The 17,668-nt window shown below is 45.5% G+C and overlaps 1 protein-coding gene across 1 annotated transcript in view; it reads left to right on the top strand.

The window, feature by feature from the left end:
- ERP44 (endoplasmic reticulum protein 44) overlaps nucleotides 1–17,668 on the top strand; it is a 550,129-nt gene that overhangs the window by 423,791 nt on the left and 108,670 nt on the right. Inside the window, exons 9-10 of the mRNA XM_069620604.1 lie at nucleotides 786–897; nucleotides 7,385–7,526. Coding sequence (XP_069476705.1) covers nucleotides 786–897; nucleotides 7,385–7,526 — 254 coding nt within the window. The remainder of the gene's footprint in view (nucleotides 1–785; nucleotides 898–7,384; nucleotides 7,527–17,668) is intronic.

Below are 17,668 nucleotides of genomic sequence, written 5' to 3'. Positions count from 1 at the left end.
TAAAAGTGGTCAAATGGGAGGGACAGGGGGTGGTAGTTGAAATACATACTGACTAGTAACCTATTGGTTTTGGTAGTCTTCTTGTTATATGATGGCTGGAGGGTGAGGGGACTTGTTATGGAAACCTTTTAAGAAAGCAGGGAATTTTTTCTATTTTTTTTCAAGGACTTTTTTGTTTTAATTGCCATTTATTTTCCTCGCTGGTACCTGCGCGACTAGAAAATGAGATGCTAACCGTGATAATTTCTAGGTCAGAGTTGCTTGGCATATGCCAGGAAATCTAGTCTGATTTTATTTCAGTGAGACCTTCATACCAGGTGTGTTTGGAAGTTAAAATGTGTTACTTTTGAATTTACTTTTTGTCACTGTATGAAACACTGGCATGGTCCCCTAACTGTAGGGCGGAGGGGGAGAGGATGGCCTTTGACTGAGGGTGAAATCTGCACTTGTTCAGGCCTCTTGGATCCCATGAATTAAGCACCAGGATTTTAGGACTAATGACACTGGAGCAATAATGTAAAAATCCTGTTTTTTAAAATCTTCCCATTTCGGCATGCAGAACTTGCATTTTCAGTTCAGTATTTAAAAACATTCCCGCAACAATATAACCTGATTTTTTACAGCCATAGTTAGGATTCCTTGTGTGGCAAAAGTAGTTGAAAGTCCTGCGAAATATATATTAGTCGGAACTTTCATGCTAAAGAGGCTTATTACATTAAACGGTCAACAACATTGTCAAAGAAGGAGTTTGAAGCTTTGATTTCCTTTTTTCTTTTTCTTTGTAGGAGCTTACAGAAGAAGGACTTCCATTTCTTATACTTTTCCACATGAAAGATGATACAACAAGTTTAGAAAGATTTCAACAGGAAGTTGCCCGACAGCTGATAGGGGAAAAAGGTAAGTTACAGATGTAATTGCGTTGTCTTTGAATGCACTTATTCAAAGTATGTTTAGAAAAAAAATCAAAGGTGATCATCAAGTTCAGGTTGTCTGTTGGTGTAATTCTCAGAATATACAGTAGTACCCATTTTAACAATTACATTTTCAGGTAATCATTGTGCAATTAATATTTTCTTCTCAATATTAATGAATCTCCTCACCCAGGGTTGTTTCCAAGCTGGCATTCTCCTCTGTGTATTCTTTCTAGCTTTGCTATAATGTGCTCTCCAATATAACGTGATCCATTTTGTAGCCAAATCTGATTTTAAATATATGTTGGCTTTATTTCAATAAACCAATATTTGTTTGGCTGGACTCTGCACTTCTTATCAACTGTTCCTTTAATTGCTAGGAGGTGACATTGGTGTGTCATACCATTGCTAGATTAAGAGTTGACTGGGGCACACTTTAATGGTTCTTTTAGAGGGTTGTTGATCTGACAACTTTCACAAAACAGTACTGCAGTTTATTGCTCCCCAAGTTTAGTCTCAACTAGGCAGTTGTATCTGTAATTGTGGGCTCCTTATGTGTTACGCTCACCTGGATCCCACAGGGGCGTCTGTCGGACCCGGACTGCTGCGGCCTCCACCCACGTGATGCGTAGTGCAGCGATGACTGACTGGATCTGCTCTCCTAATCTTGTCAGCTTGACCCATAGAAATATTCTCCTACAAGTGGAGAGATGGATTTAGCCACTTGTGGACTCAAGTGATAGCACCCCCACTGTCCTCCCCACTGATCACCTGTGAAGCGCCCTCTTAGCAATCTCACCTTATATTCTTGAAGGATGAGCCCTCCATCCTGCGAAGCACGCAGGGGCGCGTTGATGACCAGTTCCTTCACTGGCCTGAGGATATTGGAAGAGTTGTAGACGAATCCTGACGCCAAAAGGTCCTGGCGAAGAGCCGTAAGTATATAGTTCGTAAGAGTTCAAAATGTCTGGAGTTCACTCCTGTCCAATTCCTCTTTTATCTTGCAGCTTTGAAGATTGACAGCTGAAAGCGCTCCGGTAAGTCTGTGTTACCCAACACTGTCTGGTAAATAATGCCAAGGGTTAAACTTGTTGCTTTCTCCTTATTTTACAGGTGCGGCATAAGATGTGGCATGCTGATGAATTATACCTCTGGCGATAAAATCAGGTAAGCATATGGCGGTTTAGGAGATTGTCTCAGTCTGTTCTCTCTGCTCACCTTATTGTTTCTTGTCCCCCTTAGGTGCCGGGATTCGGCGATGTAAGGATGGAGACAGCGCCGGATCGAAGAGATGCTGCGTGGAACAATGAGTATGGCGCGGCGCTGCTGCTGGCGATGCAACGCGTTTAAAACAAAGTCTTTCCTCTGGTTTGAAGATGCGATGAATCCGGAATCAGGTAGGAAATCGGGTAATACTCTTGTTCTATCCTTTGCTTCTTTCCTTCTTTCTAGGTGCTCTAGGTTCGAGGCGGGCGTGGCAGAAGGCTGGATGCTGCTGCTGGCACGGTGAACGTTACGCTGCTGGATGCAGAATAACGCAAAGCGTGTGCTGCTCTTCGGGCGTGGTTTAAATAGCCTTCAAAGTAGTCCCAGGTAGGTATTCCTCCCCGACCACACCCGAGTAACAAAATAGTCCCCAAGGTAAAGTAGTCCCTTCCAGGCCTCACATGGGCTTGGATCTTCTTGCGGCATGGTCTGCATCAGGTAAGTGTGCACCTATGAGCCTGGCGCCATAGGCGCCAGGACTGAACCCAGACAGCCCCTAGCAGGGGTTGTTGGGTTTTCTCAAGGCAACATGTTGCCTGCTCCCAGGGCTGATGGACGTGGTCTGGATGCCCGGGGTTATGCATCATGACATTATGCCTCTGTAGACAATGTCGGGTCATTTTAAATGCATGGTGGGTTTCATTCTATGGAGGCATGATGGCTCTCGTGGGTTTTTCAACTGTCTCTAAGTATGTCTCCAAAGCTCTTTAGATTCAGATCCCAAGGACGGATCATAATATACAGGTTCTTGAAGGTGGCTATTTTTGAGTGTATACACTCATGTCATCGGAGGTTGTCAATGCTAAGTTGTTTTTGATTGATATAGCTTCTCTCAGACATGTGCGTGTATGTGTGTCTTTTCATGTACTGCAAGAGTTTCATTGTCAGATTGCCGGTATAGTGGCACAGCGAGTAGAGCGCTCGCTTTGACATGCGTGCAGAGCTTGCTAACTCCGGTTCGAATCCCGGCGTTGCCAAACTCAGCCTTTCATCCTTCCGAGGTCGATAAATGAGCACCACACACCGCGGGTAATAATAAGCAGCGCTCAGATACCTGAGGGTTCATAGCGCTATATAAATGCCAAATTATTATTATTATTATTTCAGTCCTACAGTTCTGGCCTTTCCAAAGGGCCAATAATCAGCCAATAATTCCTTCCTTCCTTCCGAAGGCAGTGTCTGTATTGAATCTTTTCAGAAATTCCCTGGACTTGGAAGATGGAGTGCTTTTATAAAGTGTATCAGAAAGCTCTTCTATTGTTTTTCACTAAAGCGATTTTAGGATTGATGATCAGTTGTTTGCTGGTTTTGTTGATCCGTGGGCTGGCAGAGCAATGACTAAGCCATTTCCTGTTGGATAGTCTGTTTCAAAACATGCAGTGAGCTGGCTAAAATAGGTGGACATTTAAGTCCACGAGTGCCTTCCACCAGACCTCTGCTCTAAGAGTCTGGATATTTCCTAAGTGGTGGACTAAGCTTCATTGGACACCTTTTCCAAGCATTAATGAATGGAGGCCTTAGCTGTAGATACCAGTTACTGGTGATGAGCTAATGTCCTACTGTAAGTCCAGAGTTTTGGCATTTACCCTCCGTCTGTGATTGGTAGCGTATTGAGACTTTTAGAAGAAGAATGGTATGGTTACTATTTTATTTCATTTTTTTTTTATGGTTTGTTACAAACCTTTAAAATACAGGTTATTTCACCAATCAGCTTATGTTATCATATCATATCATGACCAATTATCATAAAAGCGAGTCACATGATGAAAAGATTGAAAATACCACCAGAAAATCCAAACATGTTAGTGATTTTAAGCATGTCACTAATTAATTTTGATTGCTGTCCTTCACTACTGCGAGTCGATTTATGTCCGCCAAAAGAAAGTGAGACCAATTGTTAATTTTCTGTCAGATTTGTCGAATAGCACATGCCACCAGTCCTCGGCACTTAATCACTGATTCTCTACAATTAAACTCCCCAAGTGCTTTGTTCTTCCGGACGAAGGGCCGTACGGAATAGTGTAAGATGTTTTAGGGTTTCGTCTTGTTGATTGCAGAGCCTGCAAGCGAGTTTACTCCCGGCATGATTTGACCATCTTTTGTTAGTCTTGAACAAATTAAGGCAGAATTTCATGTACAATGATCTCAAGCCTCCCAAGTGATCTCCATATTCTCAGTATGCACATTGAGAGTAAGCATTGTGAAAGAAGCCTCTGGAATGATATCCCTCATCCCTCATTTTAGTAATTGCACTGAGAACGAGAATTATGAAGAAAGCCTCACGAGTGATCTCCCTCGTCCCATTAATTGCACTAAGGGTCAGGACATTTGGGAAGAAAGCTTTGGAAGGAATCTCCTTCATTTTAATAACTGTTCCAACAGTAACCCAAAGTGAACAGAGCCTTGGGAGCATTATCCCTCGTCTCAGTAATTTCGACAAGACTGTCAAAATCAGAGATAAAGAGTGTGATACATTCAAGAGAGCCCTCAGATAAGCCTGGAGGGAACTAGAGGGCTCAGAAGAACTATCATGAAAGTCCGATAGAAAAGCACTTGACTCACGGAACTAGTTAAAGGGAGTCATTCTCCTGGGTTGCATTTGTTGAATCAGAAGCTAAAGTTTAAGGTTGTAAGGTTCTGTCAAGAGACGTTTGAACTTGTGGAGCAAGGAGAAGGGAGTCATTCTGCTTGCATTTTCTCTTCAAAAAGAACTGAACTGAAATAAAGACTCTTGAACATTGCCGCTAAGGCTGAGCTCTAGATAACCAGGAGAAGGGAGTCATTCTCCTGGTACTATTTAGGTTTCTTTCTGTTTAGTGGCAGGGCTAGAGTAGGGGAGATTTTTGGACGGAGGATGAATATTCATTTGGACTTCACCCTGAGACAAACACCCCAGTTATTCCTGGGTTGGGTAGGAAAAAGCCACTCGAACTAGGGAAAGGTAGGTGTTTTCTTCTTTCTTTAGATATAAATCGTTCTGGAATGCCACCTCTGTCTCCGACTCCTCACTCCACTATGACACAATATATAATGGAAACAATTCTGCACTCTACCCAACCGGGTAGTTTGTAGAAGACTGCTGGAAACTGGTTTAATAAATCATGAAGGTCTTCTTGTTGGGAGAGTGGTAGGTAGTTAGGGAACACCTGGTGTTCCTAGATCGTGGGTGGTAAGGAGGGTGGCCATAGTCCCAGTAGTTTCCTCTACTGGGTCGACTTTCCAATCCTTTATTAGATTTACATCATAGATTTGGATCTTTTGACGTCTATCTGGTTGGGCCACTACTTAACTGAAGGGCCATTTTCTCGCAATAATTTTATAGGGACCATACCATTTAGAGACCATTTTGTTCTCTGAGATGAGAAGGCGAACTATGACAGGTTCCCCAACGGAGAAAGATCGGGCTATTGCTTGTCTATCATGTAGGCTCTTTTGGGTCCTACATAACTGATGTTTTACGATTTCCCGAACATCAGCCATATGGGATTTTAGCTTTTGGGCTGTCTGGGAAAATCCAGGTATGGCCTTTTCGCCCTCTTCCCAGGTCTCTTTTAGCATATTCATTACATCTTGAGGTTCTCACCCATTGAATTACTCAAAATGGTAATACCGTAGACACACCTGGGGTGTTTTCCTAACTTCAAACAGGGTGAGGGAATTATGCCATCCCAATCTCTACCATTGGCCTCTACCAGCTTGTGAAGTATTCTTTTAAGGTTTGGTTAAACATTTCCACAAGGCCATCTGTCTTTGGGTAATACACAGATTTATGTAGGGTTTTACGTCTTGCATCATTTTAGACATTAATGTTGTACCTTGATCTGTGAAGATTTCCTTCAAGAATCCGACTTGTGAAAGGAAGGGGGGTAGTAGATGTTTCAGGATACGTTGACTCGTATTATTCCTAAGGGAAGTGCTTCGGGATACCAAGTAGCATACTCAACCATCACTAGTATGAATGTGTTGCCCAACTTGGATGTTTCTAGCGGGCCCACTATGTCCATTGCCATTCAGGAATCGGGTACCTCAACGATGGGAGGGGGTTGTAATGGGGCATGGGCAACTGGAGTGGCTTCTATCTGGACACATAGTTCTTCACATATGTGAACATGGTGAGCCAGTAGAAAGGGGGTATTACTTGCCTTTGGGTTTTCCCTATTCCCTGATGGGTGGCGGTTGGATGGGAATGGGCCAGATCCAACACTATTCTCTGGTGACTGCTGGGGATTACCAATTGTTTTGGGTTAAGACCTTTCTTTACAAAGAAGGGACCTGCTTGACTATGCCATTGTTCCTCTGAGGTTACCCTCCTTAAGGCCTCAATTGGGGCTGGGCCATTCCTTTGGGCAAAGGCAAGATCGGGCAGTGGGGTGATGTCCTCGGCCTTTCCTCTACCTGTGTCCTCTCTAATGAAGTTGGCTTTTCTGAAATCCGGAGACCCTCTTTCTGTTTCGGCAAAGGTGTCTCCTCTTGGGGCACTGGGTGAGTGCTTTGTGCTACGGCCTCCTCTTTAACCAGATAGGTGGTAGTCCTGTGGTTATGGATGATCACCTTCAGCTGCCCCCTATAGTCTTGATCTGTTGTGCTCGCTCCAACTGCTAATGCGTTTTGCCAGTCCAGTCCAGACTTAGTTGCTAGTCTGATGTAGGTTCCCGCTGGAGGGGAAACGTTTAGACCTATTGGTATTGAGCACCTTTTATTTGTCGAGATATAAATGTTCTCTCTACTATATAGATGCATTCCAATAGACTGGTGAGTTGCCACAGGACGGGCATTGGCCTTCTCTGTCGACTTTGTGAATAGCACGGCTCCCCAGCTTAAATCAGCTGGCCTACATCCCACTTGTAACACCATATGTGGCAAATCAGGAGGAGGAGTATGACGAAGGGGTCACCTGTTCAAGGGTGTTTATGTAAATAATTAGGACAACACCTATCTTGCTCTACTGCTATGAGGGTAGTGGCCTGCCTAACAAAAAATAAATGTGCTTAGGGATTTTTCATATATATAGTGAAAGTCTAGTTGGAACAATTGATGGACAGGATATCAAGCCACACCATTACTGATGGGAAGTAATACTTTTAGCCTGTTTCAAACTTTACATCATAGGGCTGGTAAAGCTTCTAAATATTGTTTTAAAAGCTGTATATCGAACCTGACTGGAATTTTATTAATGGGCATTTTGACCTTTTTTTTTGTTGTTAAAGGAACCATCAACTTTTTACATGCAGACTGTGACAAATTCAGACATCCACTCCTACATATACAGAAGACTCCAGATGATTGTCCTGTTATAGCTATTGATAGCTTTAGACATATGTATGTCTTTCCAGAATTCAGTGACTTGTCGTAAGTACATTTTTCTCTTCATTGACTTATATATGAAATGCTATCTGAAATGATTTTACAACTCTAGTTTTTCATGCTACTGACAATAACTAAAACATGCAAACATTTGCTTACAAAACATTTCAGGAGTTATCCAGCTCTTATGTCATTTCTAATATTGGTGTTCTTTGATCACGGGCAGGCATAAATGAATGATAAGTTAGAACCTTACTGACTACTACCAGCGGAGAGAGATCCTTTCTACTGTTAAGCCACACCATGGCCAATTTGAGCTAGTCATTTTACGTGCAATTTCTGGATTTTTTGCTTGAGGCCATTTGCTTGGTTTATTGTGACCAAAAGGCGCGCACAATCCTTAAAGCCAGGACTTTCACAATCACTCTATTCAGTCACTTGATATTACATGGCATTTATAACGTGCATGTACACAAGTGTTTCTAGGCGAGACAAGACAGGGTAGACCTAGGGAGGACAAGACCAACAATCCTACTAGACCTTGTGTCATTCAGAACGTGCAAATGCAAGAACGAGAAGTTCAGGGGGAAGCAGAGGGGGGAAGTGCAAAGGAGGGAGGGGGTAGTGTGATCGGAGCAGCATGGCCCAGAGTGAGTGCAGCCAGGGCAACGCGGCTTTGGGCACGTGCAGGGGGGTCTGTAGTGGTTACACTTATAGCCCCTAAGTCTGAGGTAGGCCAGGAGGCAGTGCAAGGAAGACTGGTCGTGGAAGAGCCTGGTACCCAGTGAGACTCTGTGGGAACCAAGCAACCAGTCTGTGCAGCAGACAGGTAAGTTAGCAAGGGAGCGAGAGAGAGAAGACAGAGGAGAAACAAAGGATCTTGGCTGTTTCCGGAACTTCAGGTGATCTGGCTCAAGTCCGAGAGGTGCAGGGAGGCCTTTCCAGATGGGGGCACCTGCAGAAGAGAGATCTCTACCCCCACTCTCTGCCTGAACAAGCATCTTATCCTCAGAGTTGGAGGTAGCTGAGCGAAGGGCTCTAGAAGGAAGGTGTTTTGGAAGAGACTTGGATGCAGTGCGGGCCCTGGCCCCAGAAAGCCTTGTGGATGATGAAGAGGGTCTTGAACTTGATCTGTGTAGTCAGCAGGAGCCAGTGGAGAGATTTCAGGGCTGGGGAGATACAGTCCCTGGGCTTGAGGACAAGGATAGGTCTTGCAGACCTGTTCTGGATTAGAGGGGGCGAAGAGAAGAGGTAGGCAGATTAAGAAAGAGGATGTTGCAATAGTTCAGTTTGGAGAGAACCAAGGATCTGGAGACAGTGAGCTTCTTGGGGAAAGTGAGAGATGCATCTGGAAGTGGGCCTTTTTGGCAAGGTCTGTGATGTGAGGAGTGAATGAGAGAGTGGAGTCGAAGATGACGCCAAGGTTTTTTGCCTCACAGGAAGGCGAGGGTAGAGGGCCCAAGGAGGGAGGCCAGAGTGAGTGAGAGAGAGGGAAAGCGAGAGCAGAGGTCTCAATGACAAAGATCACTATCTGGCATTAAGGCAAAGATTGTTGGCGGCGCACCAATCTTGAATCGCGGATAGACAGTGATGATGGGAGGCTGAGGAATTTCTAAAAGAGCTGAATGTCATCTGCATAACACTGGAAGTTGGAAGAGAAGGTGGCGATCAGGTGGACCAAAGGGGCTAGATAGATATTGAAGAGCCAGGGTGAGGGGATGGAGCCATGGAGAAGGGGAGAGAGGGGGGGAGAGGAGAGACTGATCGATTTGTGATGCCCAGGTTCACAGAGTCGATCAGAGTGGCGTGATTGATCGTGTTGAAAGCAGAGGAAATGTCAAAAGGATAAGGACAGAGGGAGAGCTGGAGTCTAGGTTGGAGCAGTTTCCCTGCCTCTGGCTGCTCTGAAGCCTGACTGGTGGTCAGCCAATAGATTCAGTGTGGAGGGTAAGCTGGGAGATGGCCAGCCTTTCCAAGAGTTTGTCCAGGAAAGGAGTTATACAAATTGGGCAATAGTTTGCCGGACATGTAGTGTCAACGGAAGGCTTTTTTAGGAGGGGGTGCACAAGGGAGTGCTTGAGGAGAGAAGGAAACAATCCAGTGGTGCAAGAGTGATTGCAGAAATCAGCCAAGGCTGGAGCGAAGGTGGCAATGTGGTCCTTAATGGTTCTGGAGGAGCAGGGCAGCACCTGTTTGGATGACACTTTCATAGATCAGGCTTGTCTAGAGACATCCTCGGGTGTGTTCAGAGACAAGGTGGAAAAAGAAAGAGGAGAGGGAGAGGTGGCCAAAGGGGGCCTGAGAGAGGTAGAGGAAAGAGTACAGAATATCCTGAGTGTTAGTGGTGAAATGAGAGGCCAGAGCCGTAGAGGTCCTGGGAGGGAACAAAAGAGGTGGAGACTACAGTAGGATTGCCTAGCTCCTTGCAGATTGCCTTTGGAGCATGCGGCAGGCCAGTTTCAGAGGATGCACCCGAAGGCCTCCACTTTTTCTCAGCCACCCTGCGTTTCAGGGTGGCGAGGTCAGAGGCATACCAAGAGTTGCACTGGGAGGTAGGCTTCAGATGGATTCTCATGACAGGGGCAAGAATGTCCAGAGTGTTGGAGATAGAAAGATGCTGGTTAGAGAGGGCTGTGTTAGTGTGCGAATCAGCCGCAGTATTAAGAGGAGCAGAGGAGGTAGAGGTAAAGGTGCCCACTGACACTCGCTTCATGGGCCGAATGACCGAGAAGGAAGGTGGCAGTGCTGGGTAGACTTTGCTTGAGGAGCAAGAAGATTCAGGTGAGAGGGCAGACAGTGGTCAGTCCAAGAGAGGATTGGTGTGGGGGTGTCTGAGGAGATGAGAACATCCAAGGGGTGACCGGCAGAGTGTGTCGGCCCAGAAGGTAGAATGGAAAGGAAGAGAGTCGCATAGGTTGCGGAAAAGTCCACAGGAGGAATTGGAAGCATCCAGGTGAATGTTGAGGTCGACGAGGAGAAAAGGTTGAGAGGTCGAGGCAAGTAAAGAAGAGGAGAGATCAGCCCATTCTGAGAGGGAACAGGGTGACCTGGCCATGTGGCGTGTAGATGGTGGCCATAGTCGGAGGACAGGAGAGCTGGAGCGCCTGCCTACTAGGCATTCAAAGGAAGAGTATGCCTGCATACGAGTGACAGAGGCTGGGATCCACTCCGGAAAGATCAGGGCCACTTCACATCCTGGCCGGTTAGTTCTGTGCTCGGAGAGTATCTTGTAGCCCTCAGGGAGGAGTGTGTAAAAACACAGGACAGAGCACGCCATGAACCATGTCTTGGTGAGAGCGAGAACATCCAGGTCAAGGTCTTCTTGGAGGTAGCAGATATCAGAGGAATGTTTGACAGCAGAGCTAGAGTTGAGAGTAGCTAAGTGGAGTAGGATGCCCAATTAACTCATCTGAGAAACAATTACTTGGGTCTGCTTTCTTTCTCCTAAAAGTATCAGTGGTTGAATGTTTAAGGCTACAATCTATGTGGTGTAGTAGGGTGGCGCATGCTTTTGCTATTAACACACAGCTTAGCAATTTAGTAAATATGATAAACAAGGCAGAAAATAAGCAGTGTTACATAGCAATGGGCTATGCTATTCTGTAGGTTTGCTAATTAAATTTTAAATTTGTGTAGCATAGCTAGCTATTCAAATTGGCCGGTTCAATGACAGCTCACCTTGAATTCCTCTGGGCTCTCTCCACCCTCTTTTCTCTGTTCGCCGCAAGAAAGGGCATAATGGGGGGGGGGGGGCGGGCGGAGGGAGGGAGATAAAAAAAAAAAAAAACAGTAATCATCTCTTCCACTCTTGAGTGCCAAAGGCCTCTGTGTGAGTGCTAAGCAAGAAAAGTTTTCTTTTTCAGGTAATTGCAAAGCAGATGTAGTAGGGCGATACTTTTATTAAGCTAACTGTATCCTTATTGGCAAAAACCAGCAATTGTTAATCTTATTTTTTGAAAGGCAGACCTGCAATTCCATTCCTAAAAATGTAAGTTGATACATAATTTATATTATATGGCATCCATAACGCGCCTGTACACAAGTGTTTCTAGGCGCGACAAGACAAGGAGGGGGAAACCGAAGGAGAACAAAACAACAATCTTACTTGGCCTCGTGTCATTCAGATCGCGCAAGTGCAGGAAGTGGTAGGGGAGAAGTGCTGAGCTGGAGGGTGGGTAAGGGAGAAGCTCGGATAACTCAAAAGTTCAGGCATAGGGTGGCGAAGTGCAGGTAACTCAAGGAGTAACCAACGGGTAGCTCATAAGTGCAGAGATAAGGGACTATAGGTTTACAAATACACACCACAAGTGCTGGAGGAGCAAGGAGGCAGTGCAAAGTATAACTGGACATGCTGGATCCTGGACCCAAGTTCAGAGGCTAGCCAGGTGGCCAGTGTGTTGAGCAGTTTGGACATCAGCAGGGGAGAGGAAGAGAGAAGGCGGAAAGAAAGAGTTGCTTCCGGAACCGGAGGTGGTTCTGCTCAAGTTTAAGAGAGGCAGGGAGGCTGTTCCAGAGGGAGGACCCAGCCGAAGATTGAGATCTGCCCCCAACTCTCTGCTTGGAAAAGCGACTGACCCTCAGAGTTGGAGGTGGATGAGCGGAGAGCTTGAGAATGGACATGTGTAGGAAGAAAGAGCTGGAGATAGTGGGCTCCCAGGCCCCAGAAAGCCTTGTGGACGATGTAGAGGGTCATGAACTTGATCCTTGCCGCCACTGGGTGCCAGTGAAGAGATTTCAGAGCTGGAGAGATGCGGTCCCTGGGCTTGAGGCCAAGGGCCAGCCTTGCAATGCTGCTCTGGTTAAGTTGTAGAGGTCTGAGAGTAGAGGCAGGAAGATTTAGAAAGAGGGTGTTGCAGTAGTCCAGCCTAGAGAGGACCAGAGCTCTGGAGATGGTGAGCATCTGGGGGAAAGTGAGGAAAGGAAGAATACCTCTGAGGAGGTGCAGCTGATTGTTTGACTTCTTCGAGACATCAAGGAAACGGTGCAGTCGAAGAGGACCCCAAGGTTCTTAGCCTCACAAGTAGGAGCAGGAAGAGGTCCCAGAGTGATCGGTAGAGCAAGAGAGGAAAGGAGGGAGCCGGTGTACTGATGAGGAGGATCTCAGGCTTTCTGGCATTGAGGCAGAGATAATTGGCGGCACACCATTCCTGAATTGCGGCCAGACAATCTGGAATGAGAGAAGAAGCAGCAGATGAGGGGAGCCTGAAAGTGAGCGGAGTGTCATCCGCATAACACTAAAAGTTGGAGCAGAAACCAGCGATGCGGTGGGCAAGAGGTGCCAGGTATTGGTTGGGTAGAAAGGTTAGACCCCTGGGGAACACCACAAGTAGAAAGAGATAGAAGAGAGGAAAGGCCCCAGTTGGACCGGAGAGGGTCGGTCAGTGAGAAAGGCGGTCAGCCAGGCCAGGGCCTAACCGTGATACCTAGGTTATCATGGAGGCAAATTACAGTATTGCTTCTGTAAACACTACATAGTCTGTTTTTCTGTTATGTTAGAGATTTATTAAGCGCCCGTTCACCCGAGGGCATCTTGGCGCTGGCGAAAGGAGAACGGCCAAACCTGCAAGAATGCTAAAAAAGGTAGGCTTTCAAAGCTTTTCTAAAGCTGAAGTGATTGACCATATTTTTCAAAAACAAGGGAAGGCTATTCCAGAGCTGAGGCCACAGAAAAAGCGCGACCACCAATGCGGCAGCATCAGAACAAAGGGACAACAAGGCCAGCTGTGACAGAACGCAAGGAACATGGGGGAAGATAGCAGGAGAACTTGTCACAAAGATATTCAGCCCCTTGAGCATCTAAGGCGTGATGGACCAAGCATAGAGTTTTAAAAACAATGCGCTGGGCTACTGGTAGCCAGTGTAGTGAACGCAGCACAGGGGATATATGTGCACCATTGGGGAAACCAGTGGCGACCCGGGCAGCCAGATTGTGTAGCTGCTGAATAAGACCCTTAGGCTGGGCTAGATGCAGAGAATTACAGTAGTCGAGCCGACTAAGCACAAGAGCAGCCACTAGTGGAGAATATGGATGGGGAGGTAACAACGGTAGAACCTTCCTCAAGGTTCTAAGATGGAAGTGCCCCGCTTTACAAAGAGCGGCAACTTGGGATTCCATTGATAGTGAAGCCAAAATTATTACCCCCAAATTCCCCACCTTGTCGGCTGGCATAGGAAGGGGACCCAGAGAGGAAGGCCAGAAAGAAGACGCCCATAGGGACGGATCGGGGGGAGAACCCCCCCACCAGCAACTCCATCTTATCCTCGTTCATCTTCAGCCAGTTGTGGTTCATCCACTCCCCCACAGAAGCCAGGCTCCTTCGCAGGCGCAACGACATCTCAGCCTGATCAAGATCTAAACGGATCAGGATCTGAGTGTCGTCAGCATACGAGTAGCACCCGACGCTGAAGGAGCGGATAAGACACACAAGAGGCCAGATATAAATATTCAAGAGAATTGGGGACAAGGCGGAGCTGTAACAGTAAAGTTTAGGTTAATATATCTAAATGTCATATTGTCAACTATTTTTCATTTTGTTTGGGAAGGTGCATCATATTGACGAGTGAACACCTTTGAAAATGTGCATGATCACACGGCCAAATGCTTTTGATGGCAAACCTATTTTTGTGGCCTGCTGGTTGCATGTTTCTGTGAGGCAGGTGCTCAACCCATGACCTCAACCCAAATTCCTTGACATTCTATCTCATTGTGTTGCTTTATACCAACTAAAGTGAAAGTTAGATTGTCGGAAGCTACAATATTCCCACTAGTTTGCCCAGTTCTCTTGCTTCTACACCATCCAATCTGCTTAGTCTTACTTTCCTCTTGCACAATGAATACACAAAGCTAACTAGATATTATGCAAATTAGTGATCAATAGTTTGATCTAGTCTGTACATCTACAGACCTACCTCAGTACCATGCACTATAGTTAGCCTCCAAAGCTCGCTTTGCTCCAGGATTGTTTGCATTATATATTACCACCTACGGAATCAGGAAGTAGCTGCCTGCATTTCATGCAGAGCCTCTGCCCAGACTTCACCCTATCCTTGACAGTGGTGCCCCAGGACCAGTCTGCACTGGGGTTGGCCACTTAGGACCCCCGCCCCTCGTATTGTCCACCCAATCGCACACATATGTAATTTCTTTGTAAGGGAAGCATGAATCGTGCAAAGCCTGGTTCCCTTACTAACAAAAAAGTAGTTGCACATTAGATGGGGTTCAGACTGCTAATAGCGATGCGCAGGGCCGTAATGCTGCACTTGGCCCGACCTTGCTTAGGCTAGAGGACTGTTACAGGCCCCCCCAAAAGGGATACTTAACGCTATATTGAAAACAGTTGATATCAATGACCTGCAAAGAGCATCTTGTCCACTTGAAGGTGACAGTTACACTGTCCGCTGCAACACCATACTGCATAATTAGTCTCTAGCTATGACATTCCTTTAACATTGTAAACTTTTTGATTCATGAAACCTCTGAACTTCTCCGTACACAGCAAAGGTTGGGTCAAGCATGCAATATAGGGGACACAGACTGCACCCAGTTTCACACAGCCTTGCACTGAAAACTGTTTTCAGAGCCTTTTTTTTACCATAGTCATCTATTTGTGTCCATTAATACAGCTAAACGTTGCATTTTACACACAATCCACTCACGAAAGCATTACTTCAGCAGAACACAAACATGCTGTATCTTTGCTCCTTTTATGTCTTGGGTACAAATAACTTCTGGTGACATTAAACATATCAGTACAACATTACTAATCAAATAAGTGTTTACTAATCAAGAAGATTTAATTAACAAACTCTACTAATCCATTTTTGAAAACTAATTTATGCCTTAATAAATCAACCCATGGCCAATCCGGTCTAATTTCAACAGAAATGCATTGATTCTACTAGGGCACGTGGAGGATACATGCTTCTTTGGTCATTTTGCTCTTCAATTTATCCACCTCTTAAGTGGATGGAATTGGAAATGTTGACTATCTTTCCACATGTTAGTTGTAGATGGACCCTTGAGACCCAAATTGTAACAGTATTTTAGTACAAATGAGTCAAGTTGAATGTTATGCTTGCTTATACATGAGCATGTCTACAAACATGGGTAATTAGTTTAAGTTACTGCCTGCGTGATCTACTTTAATCTAAAAATCTAGTAAGTGCACACAGTAAAAGTAAAACATGTTAATAGGAGTGCAAACTGTAGCTGCACACGTTCAACTATTAGACAGCAGGATGCAGGCCATAAGCATGTCAAGGGTGTCCCTCAATGTCTAGTTAGTGTATTGGTAATGGGTATTAAAGGTGTAACAGCTTTTGGAAGGGTTTAGGATCCAGAACCAACAAAAGGTCAAATTGGGGATTCTCATGGTTCAGTTATCGGTTATTGTCAGAGAGGGACTTTGCTGGGTTGGAGTTCAGAATCCTGGGATTGTCAAACTAATCTTAACTGCCTTTGGTGTCCTCTGCTCACCTAACTTTGTAGTTGAGCAGCTAGCGCACATACCCCCTGTTGGGGTGCTGGGGTGTCTGAAAATGGTGTAAGATGTTACTTTAAATAAACTGAATGTTCACATAGAGGTATATTCAAAATGAGCTTTAGCTATAAATCAGGGAAGTGAAAATGAATTTTAGTTGCAGATCAGCAGCTTTGAAAGGTTGAGTTTTCTTTTACCATGTGCCTACTTGTTTGGGTCACTTGTGAAGTCAAAGCTAGTTAAATTAGTCATCACTATTATTTTTAAATGGTGTAAAACTTCTTTTTATTTCTGTTTTAACAATCAAAACTAAGATCAAATGTACATGCACCCTTCTCCAGTTTTCAAACCAGCTGGTATCCCAGCCGGCACAGGCCAAATACAGAACACAGCTTCTTTTTTCTGTTAACCCCATTAGTCCCAATAACATAGGTCTCTGCTCACCCCATTCACACCTCACTTATGTTGAAACCAACAGTATTTGCTTGTCTTCTGAGCACTGATCATGCATGTATTACGGGCAAGGTCTCATGTGTTGAAAGTTTTTCCTTTTTGCTGCTTTCCTCCCTTACACTTCTATAGAACATCCTTTCTTTTTGCTTTGCTAAGACTGCTGTCCCGACTTTGGAGGTCAGGAAAGCCTTCTGCTTTATTCACTTGTCGTTTTGCTTATTCTTATGGGGAAACTGATTAGTCCACAAGGCTATCAGCACTGAGAGACTATGGGCCTCATTACGAGTATGGCAGTCCGGAAACTAGGGTCCCGGTAGCAACATACCGGCACCCTTTCCAGACCCCATACTACGAGAATGCCAGTAGGGGCCCAGATCCCCTTGCAGGCCTGACATTCCGGGAAATCGTCCCCCTACCGGCATGTCTCTCACTGAAGCACTGGCACCATTAACAACGGTGCCTGTGCTTGTGCCCCCATTCCCATGAAGTCCTATAGGACTCCATGGGAATGGGTATTTACCGTCCCGCCGCCATTTCAGATATCCCGGAGGCGGAATCGGTGTTAAGGGGTTAGCGGCTACCTGTCATGATAAATTCTGATTTCACCATCACCGTCTTGTGGCCAATGCTGGATTTGACTTTTATGGACTTCATTCATTCACGGTGTCCCACCCTTTCTCAACTCTCATGCTGCACTCCCTTTGTATCTTGGACTCATGGTGGCCCTGAATCATGCTGTTCCCATCTTCATCTTGTATCCTGGCTTGCAACATTGTGTTACTACTGACTTCTGCATTGTATTCACTCTCCCCTCTTGCTTGTCCACTCTTTTCACTGCTAACTCTGTTCTCTCCTCCTTTCCCTTCTCCCTTTTCCTATTTCCTCCCCTTACTTTCTTCTATGCACTTACTCTCTCAGAATTGTCCCTGGACCTAGTATGATAGCAACCTCGTCTGTCTCCTCCCCACTCCCTTTACTGTTTTTTTCCTCCCCACACCCCATCCAGCACTATCTGAAATGTTGTCAGGCCTAGTATGATAGTTGCTTGTTTTGTTCCACCCCTACCTTTCTGCACCCCTCTCCCTCACCTCTTGTTTTTCTCCGGCTCTACCAGAAATGTCGTCAGGCCTAGTACGGTAGTCGCCTGTCTGTTTCCATTTCCTTCCCCACTCGCTCCCTTCCTTCCTTATCTATGTCTTAGCTCTTGCACTATCTGAAATGTCGCTCTAATGCAGGCTTCCCCTATTGACCAGG

Source organism: Ambystoma mexicanum, chromosome 5q (assembly GCF_040938575.1).
Source record: "Ambystoma mexicanum isolate Mex_15411 chromosome 5q, UKY_AmexF1_1, whole genome shotgun sequence".
Taxonomy (NCBI): Eukaryota; Metazoa; Chordata; class Amphibia; order Caudata; family Ambystomatidae; genus Ambystoma; species Ambystoma mexicanum.
The sequence above is the reverse complement of the archived record's forward strand: the minus strand, read 5'-3'. Positions and strand labels throughout refer to the sequence as shown.